The following is a 19,047-nucleotide window of genomic DNA, read 5'->3' as shown; positions in this document are numbered from 1 at the left end:
CGAGGGTGCATCACCTCCTGTAGGCCTGAACTCTCTCTCCTCAGGTCTCACCCCTGGCTTTCCCCCCCACTGTTGGGTGTTCTTGTTCAGTGTCTCTTCAGAGTCCCATTTGGGCTGGGCCAAAGCTGTCAGTTTGTTCAAATCAGAAGACACTGAGCACCTCTGGTGTGCTTGGGTTTTTCTGGGCCCTGCGGCTGCTGCAGTGAACAGAACAGACCATGCATGCTCCCTGCCATTGTGGAAAGAAACAGACACAGATGAAAGGGGGAAGCCATTCTGGGAGGTGACTGCGAAGGACAGGATAGAGGCTGCAGGGAGGGGTCTATTTTAGTTGACACATCTGACCAGAGTCCTGAGGGAGGTGAGAAAGCCTGTCCTGGGGTAGTGAACAGCCAGCATAAAGACAGGGAGAGTGCCTGGCCCTTATGGGCAGCTTTGAGGAGGCCCCTATGACTGGAGCTGGCTGAGTGAGGAGCATGGGTGGATTATATGCAGAGCCTTGTGTGCCAGGGTGAGAATTTGGGTGAGAAACCTTTGGGGGGGTTGTGAGGTAAGGAGCAACATGATGTGTTTCATTCAGTCTGTCTTAACAGGATCCCTCTGGCTGAAGGGGTCTGGGCAGAACCTGGGAGATGGAGGAGGCCAGGCCATGATCAGGCAAGGGGAGGTGATGGGGTGCTGGCAGTGGAGGAAGTAAGGAGGGCTAGGATCTGGATTCCCATGGGGCTGCTCTGTCCTGCCAGCTACCTGTAGCCCTTCCAGGGAAGGGGCTTGTTTGTCCCACCTTGCAGAACATGACAGTTGATATATCAGGGGACAAGGTACCCTAAAGGAAACCTGATGCCCCTAGTGCCCCTCTAGTACTCCTTGTACTTCTGTGTCTTCCTGGCCTCACTGCTCATCCTGCTGGAGCTGAAGGCTGCCTGGCTGCCTGCTTTCCCTGGAGCCCACAAATATTTTAAGATGCCCTTGCCTCCTGACCTCTTTTCAAACCTATTAGACCTGGAGCAACATCTAGGCCCCCCAGCTGTGGGCCCATCTCCCAGGCCTTCCCAGGCACGAATGCTGAGCAGCTCGGCACTCCTGCCCATCCTAGGGCCAGGCTCCCAACCCTCTTGCAACAGGAGAGCATCATGACTCTGAGGATCAGGTGGTAACCATGTGCTTGGCCCTCCACCACCCGTGGAGGCAGGGGGAGGAGGGCTGAGGAAGCACCTACCCAGCCTCACACTGCCAGAGTCAGCCTGTGGAGCGTGGGGCATTCCAAATACTGAGCACAAAAACACCAAACTCTCTGTCCTAGTGGAGCGAACATTCTGGTTGGGGGAAACAGACAAGAAACAAAATACAGAACACCACATGGTTATACATTCTGTGGCGGGGGAAAAAAGCATGAAAGGGGGACTGTGATCAGAGTGGGAGAGATGGCAACTTTTAAGTTGGTCGGGAATAGCCACACCATTTGTTCCAAGTCCCGAAGGAGGTGGGGCAGGCAGTGAAGATGGTTCTTGGAAGAGTGTTCAGGCTAAAGGAACAGCAGGTGCAAAGACCCTGAGCTGAAACCATGCCCGGCTTGAAGAGTGAGCAAACAGCCTTTGGAACAGGCAACATGTCCCCCCTCACTTCCTGCTAACACACTGTAAGGCTTGTCTGGTTTATTTTCCACATCACCTCAATGGTCTCCCTCCTACTTTCAGGATGCTGAGCTGGCCCAAGTGTGACTTTAACCTTGGGGATGTAGTGTGGGGGAGAGGACATAGGAAGCCAATGGAGCCAACTCTACCTCCTCCTCCCTCAAAGCCACCCACAGCCTCTGGATCTTTAAAAAGAAACATAAGTGGGAGAAGTAGGTCGCCCCTGCAGCAGCTCAGCCTCTATTCTGGAGTATCAGGAGGCAGAGGGAGCTGATGGCGTCCCAGCACCTCCTTTCACTGAGCTCACCTGCCCTGATCTGGGGAAAGTCTGAAGAGGGAGGAGAATCAAATTCAGGTTTTGGTGAGTCACACAGTCCCAGCTTCAAACTATTCTGGTGTCTGTTTGCTGTGTGATCTTGGGCAAGTCATTTAGCCTTTCTGTGGTTCAGGTTCTTCATCTATAAAGTAGGGATAAAATACTGAAGCTCCTTGTAGAGTGAAGTTCTAAAGTAAGGGCACTGTTCATACAGCCATCGTTAACTCTGACAAAGTGGCTGTTATTGCTTCTCTAGGTGAAGCAACTGGCTTGTGTTTGGGGACCGTGTTTGAGAAATACCTTGATAGGAAGGTGCAGTGTGATGAGATGCTCAGGCAGGGAGGCTGTTGTAAATTGAGAGGTGTTTGTCTCCCATCTCAGATTCACGGTTGGGCATCAGTTCTTTGAGTTTCTTTTTTGCACTGAGCGCTTCTAGTTGAAGTAAGTTTGCCGTGCACAGCGCTGTTGTGAGAATACCATCTGTACACTGAAAGGCAGTAGGTGCATAATAAATACGGGGAAAAAAATTTTTTTTTTGATTTTCGATTCAGTACTGAAATTCACCATCAGGGGAGAGGAAGAAAGATCTGTGATCACACGAGGGCCAATACTGTGGACTATACAGGCAGCAGGGGTCACATTATTCTGCCCTAACTCCTCTCTCCCCCGAGGCCTGCTCGGGGCCGTTGGACACTAGACATATTAAAAGTAGGGGGTGAGCATTAATTTTCTCCTGCATCTCCAACTCGCTCCCCACCTGACCCTTGTCTGAGGCAACCCCCAACCGTGAGCAGAAAACTACGGTTCGCATCCTCTCCTGAAACCCCTAGATCTCGTCCCAGACCCTCAGCCTCACTGTTCCTTCCGCTCAACGCCCAACTCTGGGGAGCTCTCCAACCCCTCAGATTCGAGTCTCAGCCAGAGACCGTAAGCGCGGCGACGCGGGCGCACGGCAAGATGGGATTTGTAGTTCTAGGCCCTCACGATGCGCGAGGGAAGACCATTGCGCATGCGAAGGCGGCGGCTTTCCGCACGTGTCCCTCAAACCGGTTTCCTGTCTAGCGGAGCCGGCTGAGGTGGGAATCCAGTCCGCTACTTTAGGGATCCCAACTCCTGAAGTGGAGTTTGGCGTCAGCTGACCCTTCCCAAAACCCTGGCGGCCCCAGTATTCGGCAAGAGAGGGCTTAGGTACCTGTTTTTCATGAATGAACGGAGCCAGGACTGACTTTGCCAATGGCAAGTGGACTGAGAAAATTGTCCCCCTCCTCCAGGCTGGGGCAAGAATTGACCTGTGCCTCTCCCGAGGCCAAAACGTCCCTCAGGTCAGGGCTGGGTTGTTCTTTGGGATTAGAGCCCTAGTTGATTCAGTGAATTCAGTAAATATTGGTTTAGGGAGGAGCCAAATACGGTAAAAGGACGGCCTTGAACCTCGGAGTAAAAGCCACGTTTTTGAAGAACAATTTACTGCAGGTCTTGTAATGCTTAACTTGGATTATCTCAAACCCAGCAAACTATTCTTATACCCATTCGACAAATGGGGAAACTAAAGCTCCGAGGGGCATAAGGTCGCCCAACTTTTTGTCAGGAGGGCGGAGACGTGGGGAGGGGGGAACGGGGACGCTCATGCTCCTCCCTACTCCGCTTTACTCTTAAGAGAAAGAAAAGGGGTGCCCTACTTTGTCCTCAGACGGCACAAGAATCACGGAATGTCTTTTTTCATCTTCCTTCCCTTACCTAAATTTCCTTAACTGTTTCACTTCGTTCAGCCTCAGGGAACGAAAGGAGATAGGCCTTTTGCTCTAGCGTTTATTTTATTAGTTCATTTCGTTTAAAATTTTATATCCTCGTGGGTTTATTTTTTTATATCCTTTTAAAAGTTGTCAAACAGTACTGGAAAATAAATAACGCAAAATATGGCAGAGGCTTCTTCAGGAACCCAGCCCGTCTCAGGCACTCCCTTTGTCTGACTTTCCCTCCTTTGTCTCGGGTATAAAGTCCACCCCAGGCTCAGTCCCCTCCACTCTTTCTCTGCACGCACATGTACTCCTCCCAAGTACCGTCTGGATGGAGGGAGGAAGGCACAGTTAAATTCTTAGAGGAGGGGGGGTGACAAAGGCGCAGGTGGCTCTGACTGAAGGGTTTCCAGGTCCACCATACACCAAAAAGTCCCACGCGCCACCAAACTCCTAGTTCCAGAAAAGAGCTCCTGTCAGGCCGGCGTTGAGGCAGGCTGAGAAAACGAGATGGTGGGAGGACCGGCCGGCCAGAGAGGCCTAGAGAGCCTTCATCTCTTCGGTCACGTGACCCGGCCTCCGCTGGGCCTAGGTCTCCCGGTGCCAGGCCACGTGCGACGGCTGTTTCTCCTGATTGGTTCTTCTAGGCCAGTTTGAACGGCGTACGGAAGCCTCCGCAGTTCATATACGGCCGCGTTTTTTTTTTTTCTTTTTTTTTTTTTTTTTTGCTCCCTGTCTTTGGCTCCCTCCTTCCTCGCGAGTCTCAGGAGAAGCCGCGGCTTAAGGCCCCGCTGCTGCTGCCCGAGGCCGGGTAAGTGAGCCTCACCCGGACCCTAACCGGCTGGGCCCCGGCTTGCGTCGACCCCCGCAGGGCTTCAGGCCTGCGCGGCGCGCGGCCCGGGCGTCGGGGCCGCGCCTGACCGAGAAAGGCCGAGAACCCGGTTGGGCCCGATTGAGGAGGCAGCGAGAATGGGCCGGGGCGGGGGAGGGGGGAACCGAGCCGGGCTTAGGGGGTGGGGCCTCGGAACCGGGCCAGGTCCCGGTGCCGCGAGAATCGGGCCAGTGGGGCGTCTGGGATCGGGCTGGAGGGGCTCTGATTGGGGAAATCGTATGGGGACTGCTTAGGGACTGATTGGGGGACGTCGCGAGGATCGGGTGTGTGTAGGGGGCTGTTTCGGTGGGGCATGGTTGGGTCTGGTTGGGGGAGGCCGCATTGAAAAGTTGGGGGGGTGCTTGTTGGACCCTGATAGGGAAAGGGCTTCAGACTTCGGCCTAGAGGGCTTTTCTGGGTCTGAATGCGAGGCGTCGCTGGGATCAGTTGGAGGAAATGCCCCGGGGAGTGTTCGGCCAGGTCTAATTGGGGGTAGCCGCAGGGATCGGACGAAGAGGGTTTTCGGTTCGAGGTGGTGGGAGGCTTGGTCGAACTTGATTGGGGGAAGCAGCAGTGACCCGTTAGCAGGAGTTAATGCTGACTGGGGCGGGGGGTTGGAGCGCTGTGGGGGGAGGCTTTGCCAGACCTGATTGAGGAAGCGACAGGGACCCGTCCAGGGGCCTTCTGTCGCCGGATAGGTGGGCTTGGTTGACTCTCCTGCGGAGAGGCATCAGGGACCTGTCTGGAGGCTGCTTTGGGTCTGATTAAGGGGAATCGCTGGACTGCGTGCCGGCACGGGAGAGACCACGGGGGCTGGGGCGCTGTCGTGTTCTGGGGCAGGGCCCCTGGATGGGGAGGTGGCTGGGCCCTCGCCTAGCAGCTTCGAGGGAAGTGGAAGTCTTAGGGCCCGGAGCCGAGGGCGGCGGCATGGGCCGCGGTGGGCTGAAGGCCCAGTGTTGGGTGGGATGAGGATCCGCCGGGTCCCGTCGCCACCTCGCATGGCCCGCTTCCACATACCCGCGCCCGCGCTCCCGAGCCCGCGACTGCGCGGCCGTGGATGGCGCAGCTGGCGGGGACCCCGCACTTGGGCGGGCGTGGATCGGCGGCCTCCCTCTGTCCGCCGAGGACGCTCCCGCCCTGCTACCGCCGCCACCACCTCTGCGGGGGCTCAGCCCGGGACTCACACGGAGTCCCTGGGATCCAGCGCTGATCCTGGCCCCTACCCCCGCAGTTCACCTTGCACCATGGACTGGCAGCCAGACGAGCAGGGCCTGCAGCAGGTCCTGCAGCTGCTCAAAGACTCGCAGTCGCCCAACACAGCCACGCAGCGCATCGTGCAGGATGTATCCTTCCTTCCTTCCGGGTCTGGGGGGACGGGGCAGACATCTGCAGCTCCTGAAGGCCAGAGAGGAAGGGGTCTACTCCCTAATTCTTAGACTCTTTCTGCTGTGGCAGGAGCAGGAGCAGGCCTTGGCAGAGAATTAAGGATTAGGATTATTGGCTCCCATTCCCAGAGGAAATGTGGCCTGCCAGGAGAAGGGGGCACTTTTAGGTGGTGCTTGGCTTTAGTTGAGTTTCATGGGTAAAATTTCCTTTTTTCAATTGGTCATTTAAAATGCTGTAAGTTAAACTTTTAAATGATTTAAACCATTAGCAAGTTTCACTTGAAAGTGTGAGTTCCCTTCTTTTTTAAAAAAAAAAAAAAAAACCATGCCACATTGGATTGCTAGTGAGTGGAGCTGCCAACTTCAGAGAGAGCTGAGTTTGCTAACCCTCTCCTGCTCTGGCCAGATCTTCAGGAGTGGTGGGAAGCTCAGGCATGCTCCCCCACCCGCTGTATGAATCTCATGTGCCTGAAATGCTGTGTTATTCTGGGCATGGGGGTTGACAGGTGGGGTTCCAGGAGCTGGTTGCCTCGTCCCCATAGTCAGAAGTAGTATCAGCTATATGGCAGTAAGGGGGCTCTGCCTGGGGAAGACCTCTGTCACCCAAGACCCTTAACAACCTAGCAGAAACTCAAACAACTGAACCAGTTTCCCGACTTCAACAACTACCTGATATTCGTCCTGACCAGACTCAAGTCGGAAGGTATGCCCTTGGTGTCCCTCCACACAAGCCTGACCCCACTTTCTCCCTTGTGGTTCCCTGAGCCTCAGCCCTCTTCCCCCAGATGAGCCAACTCGCTCTCTCAGTGGCCTCATCCTCAAGAACAACGTGAAGGCACACTACCAGAGCTTTCCACCACCTGTGGCCGACTTCATCAAACAGGAATGTCTCAACAACATCGGCGATGCCTCCTCGCTTATCCGGGCCACCATAGGTAAGAGGGTGCAGCGGGAGTCAGCCTGTGATGATGCCCTGAGCTGTCACTCCTGGCCAAGAAACTTCTCAGTGTGTTAAGGATATTGATTCACAGAATGTTCCAGCACCGTGGATGGTAGTGTAGTACTGTTATTACTGCCATTTTACAGATGAGAAAACTGAGGCACATAGATGTTAAGGGATTTGCCTGGCAAGTAGCAGAGCTCAGAAGTGACTAGGTCAGGTCCATGCTCTGAACCATTCCCTCCTGAAACAGCTGTTCTCACTTCTGAGAACAGAACCTAGATGGCTTCTCCCTCACCTCCTCAGGTCTTTGCTCAGATATCAAGGTGTCACCTAGTAGGGCCTTCTCTAGCCACTCAATTAAAAATTGCTACCCTCATCCTCAGCACTTGCTAGCCATCTTCTCTGCTTTATTTCCTCCCTTGTCTCTTGGCATCTAGCCACCCAGGTCTTTTGCTGATTTATCTTTACCTCACAGCCTCCCTCACTAGATAGTCAGGTCCTAAGGGCAGGGATTTTGTGTTTAGTTCTGTGCTGCATCCCAGGGCCTGAAACAGGGCTGGCTCACAGTAAGACTCAAGAGGATCTCAAAGAGTGTGTAGGGTTACAGGCGGTAGTGCACAGAAAGCGTGTGTCTGGAGTGAGTGCGCAGCAAGGAGGGCTGGGGCGCCAGGCAGGCCCGCACCCAGCCTGAGGCAGCGTCCTTTCCTGGCCGCCCCAGGCATTCTCATCACCACCATCGCTTCCAAGGGCGAGCTGCAGATGTGGCCCGAGCTGCTGCCCCAGCTGTGCAACCTACTCAACTCGGAGGATTACAACACTTGTGAGGTAGGGGACGAGCCATGGTCTGCCTGCCTGAGCGGGAGCTGGGGCCAGACCGGGACCCACACCCACGTGCCTGCTCCCCTCCACTCAGGGAGCCTTCGGAGCCCTGCAGAAGATCTGCGAAGACTCATCCGAACTTCTGGACAGCGATGCCCTCAACAGGCCCCTGAACATCATGATTCCCAAGTTCCTACAGTTCTTCAAGCACTGCAGCCCCAAGATCCGGTGGGTGCGGCTCCCCAGGGGTCTGCAGGGGGCCTGGAGCAGGGGGGACGGGTGGGGTCAGGAGTGACCCATGTGCGCCTGCCCCCTGCCAGGTCCCATGCCATCGCCTGTGTGAACCAGTTTATCATGGACCGGGCCCAGGCACTGATGGACAACATCGACACCTTCATTGAGGTGGGCCACTGGGCTGGGGAGGGGAGCAGGGGGAGGGCCGAGGGCCCAGCCACAGCTGACCCCGGCTTCCCTGCAGCATCTGTTCGCCCTGGCCGTGGATGATGACCCTGAGGTGCGGAAGAACGTGTGCCGTGCACTGGTGATGCTGCTGGAAGTGCGGATCGACAGGCTCATCCCCCACATGCACAGCATTATCCAGGTGTGCCTGGCCAGGGCCAGCCCGCGTGTGCGCTGAGGGGTGGGAGGCAGGTGGGGAGCCACCCCTGGCCGGGCCAAGCCTTAGCCTTTCTCCCATCCCACCCCAGTACATGCTGCAGAGGACCCAGGACCATGATGAGAACGTGGCCCTTGAGGCCTGCGAGTTCTGGCTGACACTGGCCGAGCAGCCCATCTGCAAGGAAGTCCTGGCCTCCCACCTGGTCCAGTGAGTGCTGCTTCTGCCCTCTGTCCCACTCCAGCCTCCACCCCTTGCCATGCCTGTGCCTTTCCTTCTGGTCAGCTCCTGCGCTAGCCTCAGTCCACATCTTGTATCTCGGCTTACTTTTATTCCTGTGCACATTTATTTTGCAAACGGTAAGTATGTAGCTTTAATGACTTAAAAATTAGGTTAAGTTATAGGTGGAAAAAAGTGAAGACTCAAGCGAGGCTTTAGGCATAGCTGGATCCAGGTGCTCAAAGGATGTGAAAGGCGCCTGTCTGGTCTCAGATCTACTTCCTCTATGTTGGCTTTGTTCTCAGGCACAGCCTTCCCTCGTGGTAGTACTGTGGCCTTCTGCAGCCTTCCAGCTCAGGAGCCTCAGAGTAAAGAAATTCTCTCTCAACCAGTATCTCCACAAAAGTCCTAGGGCTGATCCTCCTTGACCAACTTGGATTACTTTTCTATCCCCGAGTCAGTGAGGGCTCTAACCAAAATCTCCGATCCCGAGGTGCATGGGCTCCAGCTGAGGGGGCAGGCTGCCCTGCCTGTTTGGTCCCCTAACCAGGCCCCATCCTAGGGAAGTGCCTGGTGACAGGGCCACATGTCCCTGCTTTATGGTGTGCTAGGGATCAGGCACTATTCCAAGTTTCTCAGTGTATTCAGGGGTCGGGAATTCACTGAGTGGCCAGGGGTCTGGGTCCAGAACCTTCCTGTGGAGCTAGGAGTAGTGTCAGCTCTGACCCAGTCACAGTGGCTGAGACTTGGCTGAGATCGTACCCACTAAGGGAAATGAGTGGGTGTAGCATAACCAGGATCAGCACGTGCAGTCGGCCCCTTGGCTCCCTGACCTCCTCCCCTCCCCCCTTCTTCTCTCTTCCCCAGGCTGTAAGCCCCCTCTGGGGCCCCTGCATCCTGATTAACAGCCTCTCTTCCAACAGGTTGATCCCTATCCTGGTAAACGGGATGAAGTACTCAGAAATCGACATCATCCTGCTCAAGGTAAGTTAGGGCTGACCGCCAGGCACAGGCAGCGGGATGAAGGCGGGGGCACTGGGGATGGGGGCCTCTGTGGTGCTTAGCTGTCTGCCTGGCTCCACAGGGGGATGTGGAGGAGGACGAGGCCGTCCCTGACAGCGAGCAGGATATCAAGCCGCGTTTCCACAAGTCACGCACAGTGACGCTGCCCCATGAGGCCGAGCGGCCTGATGGCTCTGAGGATGCAGAGGATGATGATGACGACGATGCTTTGTCCGACTGGAATCTGAGTAAGTGGCCGGGCCTGGGGTGAGAAGGGGGAAGTAGGGGGCAGCAAGCCCTGGGCTCCCCGCTCAGGAGGGAATCAGAAGCCTATATGGAGCGAATCATGAAGATTCTAATCATGATCTCTCATCCCGGGGGGCACAGAGAGGAGGGCTGGTGGCCTGCCCGATGTGCCTCCCTGAGCCCGCCACCCCTGCCCCCCCATCTCCCCTCCCACCCCAGGGAAGTGCTCGGCGGCTGCACTGGACGTCCTGGCTAACGTCTTCCGGGAGGAACTGCTGCCCCACCTACTCCCCCTGCTCAAGGGCCTCCTCTTCCACCCCGAGTGGGTGGTCAAGGAGTCGGGCATCCTGGTGCTGGGCGCCATTGCTGAGGGTAAGTGACCTGCCAGCCTGGCTGCGCCTGACCTCTGATCCCCACGCTGGTGCGAGACTGGGGCTGGCCCAGGCAGGCTTGTGGGGGGCGACGCCATCCCCAGGTTCTCTCCAGAGGCCTGCTCACCCCACTCCAAACAGCTCTGGGATTTGAATCTTCCCTTCAGCCCGTGGGCCTGAAAGGGACCCCCGAAAGCAAGCTCTCTCCTTAATTCTCATGGACAGGCCATAAGCATAATAACAGCAACAATAAAACAGGCACTTCTGCAGTGCTTGCCCCACAGCAGGCAGCCCTGTCCTGCGGGCTCACTACCACCTGAGGAGGTGGGTTTCTTAGATGGGGGAACTAAGGTGCAGAGATAATCAACGGCACTTCCCTCGCCACCCAGAGTGAAGCTGGGCCTCAAACCTGCTCTGGCTGCGAGGCTGGCCTGCCAGAATCAGAAGTGTGCAGTGGTGTTTCCTTAAACTTCACACGGTGTGCTTGTGCTGTATTGACATGGTTTCCAGGTTCCCCTTGTCCCGATGGATGGGGTGTACAGCGTGAACTACCAGAGGGCTTTGCAGAACTGTTACAGGCAGCACACACGACCCCCTCAGCATCCAGGCCTGCTAGAACAAGCAGAGAGGGCAGCAGGCGCCCTCACCCTGGAGAGCTTTTCAAAGTTGTCTAGGGAAATGTTTCCTCATATAATAAGTAATGGGTCTTATGTTAACAGGACACATAACACGTTACACAATGCACATATGTATTTTAATAGACTTATGTGAAGTGTTCTGCATATATAATGGGAAAAGATCTCAAGGAACTGACCCTAAACTGGTAAAAATAGATCTCATGGCTTGGGATTATCAGAGGGTGTGCTATTTATTACCTGTGTTCTGTAGTGAAAAGAGAGACACAGTTAAGGGTTTTTAAAAAGAGAAGATGTAAAGTAGAAAAAGAAAAATCACAAACATCCAAGAAAGGTTTCAAAGGAAAGGTCCTTCCTGTCCATCTGCGTTGTTACTGCCCATAAAGCCCAAGTCAGTGTGCAGCTTGGCCACCTCTGAATGAACTAGTGACCAGATAAAAACATCACAAGCCCTGGAATGGGGTGGAGCTGATGGAGAGGAAAGTCTTGCTCTGATGCCGTTTCCCATCCCCATCCTGCCTTTCACTGGCTCTGTGACTCTGAGCCAGTTATTTAACTTCCAAGCCTCAGTTTCCCCATCTGTCAGGTACGGCTGATCCTCTCCCCAGGAGGGTGGATGTGACCCGGCCCAGCTGGGCTCAGCCTTGCCTCTGTGCCGGCTCCTTGCAGGCTGCATGCAGGGCATGGTGCCCTACCTGCCAGAGCTGATCCCGCACCTCATCCAGTGCTTATCAGACAAGAAGGCCCTGGTCCGCTCCATCGCCTGCTGGACCCTGAGCCGCTATGCCCACTGGGTGGTCAGCCAGCCCCCTGACATGCACCTCAAGCCTCTGATGACAGAGCTGCTCAAGCGCATCCTGGATGGCAACAAGAGGGTACAGGAGGCGGCCTGCAGGTGAACCTCGACCCCTGGCCCCACAGCCCTCACCTCACCTGGCCCCACTGGCTGCTCTCTGGGAAGTGATGATACTCATGACCCCTGACATTGTACTGATTTCTCACGTATTCGTACTGGCTGATCCCGAGTGCACCCTCCCTGACCCGACTGAGCCCAGCCCTGCCTGTGGCTGCCTGCTAAACCCCTTCCCCCTTCCAGTGCCTTCGCCACCCTGGAGGAGGAGGCCTGCACGGAGCTGGTCCCTTACCTCAGCTATATCCTGGACACCCTCGTTTTTGCCTTTGGCAAGTACCAGCACAAGAACCTGCTCATCCTCTACGATGCCATCGGCACCCTGGCCGACTCTGTGGGCCACCACCTCAACCAGCCGGTGAGACCCTACAGCGGCTCCCTCCTCCCGATCCCTGTGCCCCTTGGCATCCGGTGACCTGGCGGCGACCCGTGTCGCACGCCAGGGACGTGGCCATGACCTCGACAGGCAGACAGACAGACCCGGCCCCAGCCCTCGCCCTGTTCCCAGTCTAGTGGGGGAGACAGACAGTTATGAGACAGCGTGGTAAGTGCTGTGCCGGGGGAGCTCAGGGGCCTGCAGGAAGCAGGAAGAGCTGACTCAGGCTCCAAGGGGCAGGAGGGGGGTGGGGGTGGGGCTCGGGATGGGTGAGAAGGGAGTAAATTTGAAGGGCCTGGAGGTCTGGCTGGATGGCGAGGCCTCGCAGGGCCCCATGAACCAAAGCGAGGAGCCTAGACCTCATTGCTCAGATGACGGGCACCTCTGAGTCACAGGGAACCCTGCTGGTTCCCAGGCCACCACCCACACCCAGGGAGCCCCAACTTCCTGCTCCCCTTCCAGGAATACATCCAGAAGCTGATGCCTCCGCTGATCCAGAAGTGGAACGAGCTCAAGGATGAAGACAAGGACCTCTTCCCTCTGCTGGAGGTGGGTGAGCTCCAGGCCCTCTCCTGAGGCCCCGTCCCACCCACCTGAGCTCACCTCTCCTGCCCTCCTCCTTGCCAGTGCCTGTCATCAGTGGCCACTGCCCTGCAGAGTGGCTTCCTGCCCTACTGTGAGCCCGTCTACCAGCGCTGTGTTACCCTGGTGCAGAAGACGCTGGCCCAGGCCATGGTGAGCATCCCTCCAGCACCACCCCTCCTCTGCTGCTGCCCCAGACTGGGCCCACTCCCCTCACCTGCCTGCCCCCTTCTGTGCCCAGATGTACACCCAGCACCCTGAGCAGTACGAGGCCCCTGACAAGGACTTCATGATCGTGGCGCTGGACCTGCTCAGCGGCCTGGCTGAGGGCCTGGGCGGGCACGTGGAGCAGCTGGTAGCCCGCAGCAACATCATGACACTGCTCTTTCAGTGCATGCAGGTGGGTGGGCCCCTCGCGGGCCTCTAAGTGGACAATGGTGACACCCAGCAGCCTTTGTGGGCTGCCTTGGGTGGACTCAGGGCCTTGGTTATGCCCTGAGGACATCAGGGAGAAAGGACCCATTAAAAAAAAAAAGCTTGTAATTATTTTTAAAAGTGATTCAAGTAAGACATGTAAAATCTCATTGAAAAACCTAACAATGTAGAAAATTAAAAAGTAGAAAATAGGAAATGTGAAAGCACAAGCCCCTCCAGTATCACGCCCCTACCCCCCAGCGTATTGAGGATGGGCAGCAGTTCCAGGTGCTCTCTTCTGTAGTGGTACCGAGCTGGGCATTCTCGTTCACATGCCCTGAGTCCCAGATGTACAGATGGGGCCTGTAGCCTTGGCACTGGGAAGTGGCAGGGTCAGGTCATGCTCCAGGACCTGTTCCCTTAGCTGCCCTGCTCTGAGGGGTTAGTTGGGATCCCGGCTGGTTGGGGGAAGGGGAGCCCGGCCACGCTGACCCTGCTCCAACCCCCAGGACTCGATGCCTGAGGTCCGGCAGAGCTCCTTCGCCCTCCTGGGAGACCTCACCAAAGCCTGCTTCATCCATGTCAAGCCCTGTATCGGTACGACCCCCATTTCGTCCTTACCCCATGACCCCAGCCCTGGCCTCAAGTGATGGCGAGATGACCTGGGAGGACTGTGACCGCACTGGGATGTATTCGTACTGTCTGACGGGGCCTGCCCCGCAAGTGTCAGAAGCTTACCCTGGCTGGCCCTCCTGCTCAGCACCCTTCTTTCTCCCTGCCAGCTGAGTTCATGCCCATCCTGGGCACCAACCTGAACCCCGAGTTCATCTCTGTCTGCAACAATGCCACCTGGGCCATTGGCGAGATCTGCATGCAGATGGGTAAGTGCCCCACAGCTAGGCAGGCCCTGTCCCTCCCCATTGGCTTGTTCCCAGCCTGGGGCCAGGAGTCTGGCTCTAACTGACAGGTTCCCTCTAGAGGGCCCTGGTGCTCCTTGAGGAAGGCTCCGATTGGCCAGGGACAAGGGGACACCTCTGCGCATTTTCATCCGAGATGGGGACACATGGCTGAAAGGCCATCTGTAATTGGCTTTTCCAAAGAGGCACAGGACAGGAGGCCTGTACTTATTGGACTACTTGTCACCTCCCTCCCCTCCAAGCAATTGGCTGAAAGGCCCCCTGGGATTGGTTGGGAGACTGTCACTGCTTCTCTGCTCTCTACCTAACCCCACAGGGAGGCTGGGTGGTGTGGTCTCACCCTGGTGTCCAGCAGTGACGCCAGGGAAGCTTCTGGTGTTGGGAGGGTGTGGGTCTGTCTCTGGTTGGCCATGGAGCCTGGGCAGCAGATAGCCAGAGAAGGTTGCTTGCTCCCTCACTGGTTGGCCAGTGTCTGGATACAACTCAGGTCAGTGTGGGTGGCGTGGGCTGTGTGGGGCTCTGACTGGCCTGTCCCCCAGGGGCAGAGATGCAGCCCTACGTGCAGATGGTCCTCAACAACCTGGTGGAGATCATTAACCGGCCCAACACGCCCAAGACGTTGCTGGAAAACACAGGTGGGCCCCAGGCCTGGGCCCTTGCCGCCCCCTTGCCCGCCTCCTGGAGGTGGGGTATCCTGGCTGGGAGGGTAGCTGACAAGAGGCCTTGGGAAAGAACCAGGGAGGGTGACTGGAGGGACCTGGAATGGGGCTATGGGAGGAGGCCTAAGAAAGATGTTGGCCTCGGGGGAGACCTGGGAGAGACCCAAGTGGGGTGGGGAGGAGACCCTGACCGGGCCAAGCTTGGGGGCCCAGGGAGCTGGCAGGAGCTATTCTCTTGGGGCCCGTGGGGCGGGGCTGGTGCCTCGTGCTAGAGGCCCTGCCACGTACCGGGGCCGCTCGGGGTTGCAGGTCGCCTGACGAGTCCCTCTGCCATTCCAGCCATCACCATCGGCCGCCTGGGCTACGTGTGCCCACAGGAGGTGGCACCCATGCTGCAGCAGTTCATCCGGCCTTGGTGTGTGCCCACCTGTGTGGGGCCTGCCGTACGGTGGGCTGGGTGGTGGGGGGAGGGTGGGACAGGCCCGACCCAGTCCCTCACCTGTGCCCACCCAGCCCTACCCTGCCCACCCGTGGATGCCCGACCCAGCCCCACTGAGCCCTGATCTCCTGCTTCCCCCACGCCTCACAGATACGTGTCCCATCCCAGCCCCACCACCCACTGGCCCGCCGCTCCCTGCTGTCCCCCACAGATGTCCATCCTGCCCCAGGCCCACTGGCTGATTCCCCACTGCTTACCTTCCCCACAGGTGCACATCCCTCAGGAACATCAGGGACAATGAGGAGAAGGACTCGGCCTTCCGAGGCATCTGCATGATGATAGGCGTCAACCCCGGGGGTGTTGTGCAGGTTGGGGCAGCTGGGCTCTGAGGGAAGTTGCTGGGGCTGGGCTTGGACGGCCCCTCACGTGGGATCCGTCACGTTTCAGGACTTTATTTTCTTCTGCGACGCTGTAGCCTCCTGGGTGAGCCCGAAGGATGACCTTCGGGACATGTTTTATAAGGTAGGGCTCCCGCTTGGCCCTGATCTAGTCTCGGAAGGCGGCAGGGTGGGGAGAGACTGAGTTCATCTTCATCTTGCTCCGCTCCGGGGCGCCCCTCACCCCCTCCCTCGCTGCAGATTCTCCATGGCTTCAAAGACCAAGTTGGGGAGGAAAACTGGCAGCAGTTCTCAGAGCAGTTCCCGCCGCTGCTTAAGGAGAGGCTAGCTGCCTTCTACGGGGTCTAGATGAGTACTGCGACTGCCAGGTGAGGAGGCCGTGTGCAGAGAGGGCTGGCACTGTTGTGGGAGCCAAAGGGGCGCAGGCCCTGACCCTCTCCTCTCCTCACAGGTTTCTGTCTGCGTCGTCGTCAGAGGAGTTGCTGGGGAGCGCGCTGCGTCCAGAAGTCGCCGTGCCCTGGTCGAGGGGGGTTAGGGAGGAGTGAGTGGGACCCAAATCCAGACGCCCTCCCCGTCCATCTACCTGCCATACCCGGCCATAGGCCGGTCAGCGGGTGGGCAGGTGGGTGGGGCCTCCACGTTCATCCTATAAATGGGAGGGGGGTGGGACTTCTTGGCAGCAAGGGCCCCTTGCTCTAATTGGGGTCACCTCAGGCAGCCTACTTGGGCCAGCCACGTGTGGGAGGGAAGAATCAACACGGCCGACCAAATCCGGCTTAGGATGAGGCAAGGGAAAAGCAGGTGGGGAGGGGGGTCCTTGTAGAGACACGTACACTCACACGTACACACGTGGCTACACGCATGTGCGGGCGCTGCAGCCAGCCAGGCTGGGCCAGCTGCCCCACCATTTCCCCGACTGCATGGAGACAGTAGAATTAGTGAACCCCTGAGTTAACTCGTAAGGCCTTCCGTGTAACCTGCATCTAGAGTTTAAGAAGCTTCTGCTGTTTTGCCGGAATTGGCGGTGATTAGGGAGGGCTGGGTGGGTTGGGGACCTCCGCTGGGACCCTGGGGCGGGTGGGGGGGAAGAGGACGGCCACCTTGGGGCCGCCCAGTCAGCACGCACACGCTTTGGACCTGCTCCGCACACTTCTTGCCAGCTCTGTGGCAGCCTCAGCCAGTGTGTCTCCCTCCTTGTCCCGTCCCAGCCAGAAGAGTGGGGACCACCCAAGTGGCCGGGGCTGGCCAGAGGTCGCCCTTTTCTCCCTCCCCTGTGCTCCAGTGACTTTCGAAGATGCTGGGCTGGAACTTTTTCCCCGAGGAGAGTTGGGGGCAGCCAGAGCTGCTGACATCTACCCCTGTGTCTCTCCATAAGCAAGTCTGTTTCAAAGGCAGTCCGTTTCTCTGCTTCCGAGAGCCCTCTTCCAGGCCTGGGTTTTAACACAAGGGCCGAGGCTGAGGCATTTAATTGATGGTGATAGAAAACCAAGGCTTATGCTTTGCCAGCAAGAGGGAAACCGAAGGCTTGGAGGAAGGGAAGGGTGCTGTATTCCCTTACCCCACTCTGACCCTGGGACTTCCTGATCATCACAGCTCCCAGTAGGCCCCAAGACCCCACCAGATTGGGGTAGCGATCCTAGGGAAACTTCTGGGATTGGTTGGGGATGCAGGCACAGTGGGAGAGGCTCCCCTAGAGAGAGGAGGTGTGGTTGCTTCCCAGTTGGCCTCAAAACTGAAACCAAGCCTTGAAGCCCCCTTAATGTTGTTTTCCTCTTCCCTGCTTTCTACTTCTCTGGGGGCCTCTTTTTGCGGTTTTGGGGGTTTGACTGGATTCCTGCATTCTGGGGCCTGCTCCATGCATCCCTCTCGAGCACTGGATCACACCCTCATCACAGCCCTGTGTCTCCTATCAGACAGGGTCAGGCCCCACCTCTCTTCCAAGGGGGCACTTGGTGCACATTCCATAAACTCAGCTGGTTCCCCCGCTGTGAAACTCCAGCAGGTCTCTGGAAGCCATTTGTAAAAAAAAGAAAAGAAAAAAAAATTAAATACCATTTAATTTTCTGGTAATTCCAGTTCTTTGGAGCATCCTCTGCTGGGTCTTGGGGTGTGTGGATTGGCTGTCTGATGGGATTGGTAACCCCTTCTCCATCCAGGATGGGGGGCCTCCAACCACCTTCAGGGAAGGGGAGCCTGGTTCTAGTTTTCTTTTTTCTTTTTCTTTTCTTTTTTTTAATTAAGGAAACTATTTAATTTTTTAATTTATTTTTTTGTTGATTTTTGCACAACGAAGTTTCAGCTTCTCAACCTTTTCCCCTGCGCAGGGCTGCGGACCCTGACTGGCCTCGATCTGCAGTCCCTCTCGTTCCCACATCCCTCCTTCCCCCTCATCCTCTTCTTCCTGCGGGCTCCCAGGGTCTGTCCATTTGTTACCGTGCTGTGCTGGGGACTGGCGCCAAGGTGGCGTGAGATTCCACTTGTGTAGAACTTTGTTGAGTAAAGATCAGTTTCTTGTGAAACCCTTGGTCTCCATCTGGCCTCTTGTGTCCTGGGCTTTGGCAGTAGAGAAGAGATGTGGAGGGGGGCCTGGGAAGTTTTAGAAATAGGGATGCACAGGAATCAGGTCAGGAAATAATTGTGAGAGTGGGGAAGTAAGTAAGGTTAAAGATTAAATGTGGTAACGTAACACATGCAGTGCAGTCTCTGGGACATAATTACAGCTCACTAGAGCCTGAGCTCACTAAAGGGGACCCATTAGTGTTACAGCCCAGATTCAAGATCCCCATCTACTAAAGACTAAACTGAGTGGCAAGGAGCAAGACCTTGCAGCATTCTTATAATCTTTGACTTCACAACTCTGGATCGCTGGGCAGGTTAGACATTTTTGTAGAATCCTCAGCTCAGCGCCAAGCCTGTGGGACATAGGTAAATATGTGCAACAGTTAAAGGCAAATGAGAAACTGCTCATCTGGGGACGCACAGGCCTCAGGATAAAATTTTGTTGCAACCTCAGTACAGCCCAAGCATCACCTGCATCAAACTGGGAAAATTTTTTGAAACGCTGACACACAACCAACTTTCGTTTAACAAGTGTGTGCATTTTAGTGAGAGGAAAGCTAATCAGTGAAACAGCGATATGTCCCATAGAGAAAAATACAGCGGGGAGAGGAGAAAAAACGTTATGGAAAATGGTCACAGTCTTGACAGTAGGGTACTCTGGGACTTCCCTGGTGGCGCAGTGGATAAGAATCTGCCTGCCAATGCAAGGGACACACATTCGAGCCCTGGTCCGGGAAGGTCCCACATGCCGCGGAGCAACTAAGCCCGTGCGCCACAACTACTGAGCCTGGGCTGTAGAGCCTGTGAGCCGCAACTACTAAAACGCGCGCGCCTAGAGCCTGTGCTCTGCAACAAGAGAAACCACTGCAAGGAGAAGCCCGCGCACTGCAACGAAGAGTAGCCCCCGCTTGCTGCAACTAGAGAAAGCCTGTGCGCGGCAATGAAAACCCAACACAGCCAAAAATAAATAAAATTAAATTAAAAAAGAAAAAAGGGGGAGGGA

At 56.4% G+C, this 19,047-nt stretch overlaps 1 protein-coding gene and 2 non-coding genes across 7 annotated transcripts; all 3 read left to right on the top strand.

The window, feature by feature from the left end:
* Positions 1 to 5,519: 5,519 nt before the first annotated feature.
* TNPO2 (transportin 2) lies at positions 5,520 to 17,954 on the top strand. 5 transcript variants are annotated; one of them, XM_065874620.1, is made up of 24 exons: positions 5,799 to 5,897; positions 6,567 to 6,642; positions 6,725 to 6,874; positions 7,601 to 7,707; positions 7,796 to 7,929; positions 8,022 to 8,103; positions 8,180 to 8,302; positions 8,409 to 8,527; positions 9,460 to 9,520; positions 9,621 to 9,786; positions 10,004 to 10,156; positions 11,460 to 11,685; positions 11,887 to 12,058; positions 12,539 to 12,625; positions 12,704 to 12,811; positions 12,900 to 13,058; positions 13,582 to 13,669; positions 13,855 to 13,953; positions 14,529 to 14,624; positions 14,988 to 15,063; positions 15,356 to 15,455; positions 15,535 to 15,609; positions 15,726 to 15,827; positions 15,937 to 16,020. In XM_065874620.1, the coding sequence occupies exons 1-24, from the start codon at positions 5,799 to 5,801 to the stop codon at positions 16,018 to 16,020; spliced, it is 2,742 nt and encodes a 913-aa protein (XP_065730692.1). The 5 variants fall into 5 exon arrangements, with proteins under 5 accessions (XP_065730691.1, XP_065730692.1, XP_065730694.1 ...); XM_065874619.1 differs by lacking the exon at positions 15,937 to 16,020 and having other exon boundaries at positions 5,520 to 5,897; positions 15,726 to 15,833; XM_065874622.1 differs by lacking the exon at positions 15,937 to 16,020 and having other exon boundaries at positions 14,535 to 14,624; positions 15,726 to 15,833.
* LOC136121787 (small nucleolar RNA SNORD41) lies at positions 11,745 to 11,814 on the top strand. Its single transcript, XR_010655797.1, has one exon. It is a non-coding gene; the product is annotated as a small nucleolar RNA SNORD41 (small nucleolar RNA).
* Positions 13,711 to 13,785, top strand: LOC136121798 (small nucleolar RNA ZL2). Its single transcript, XR_010655807.1, has one exon. It is a non-coding gene; the product is annotated as a small nucleolar RNA ZL2 (small nucleolar RNA).
* Positions 17,955 to 19,047: the final 1,093 nt, after the last annotated feature.

Source organism: Phocoena phocoena, chromosome 3 (genome assembly GCF_963924675.1).
Source record: "Phocoena phocoena chromosome 3, mPhoPho1.1, whole genome shotgun sequence".
In the NCBI taxonomy this organism is placed as follows: Eukaryota; Metazoa; Chordata; class Mammalia; order Artiodactyla; family Phocoenidae; genus Phocoena; species Phocoena phocoena.
Note: the sequence above shows the minus strand (reverse complement) of the source record. Positions and strands in the feature narration are given on the sequence as shown.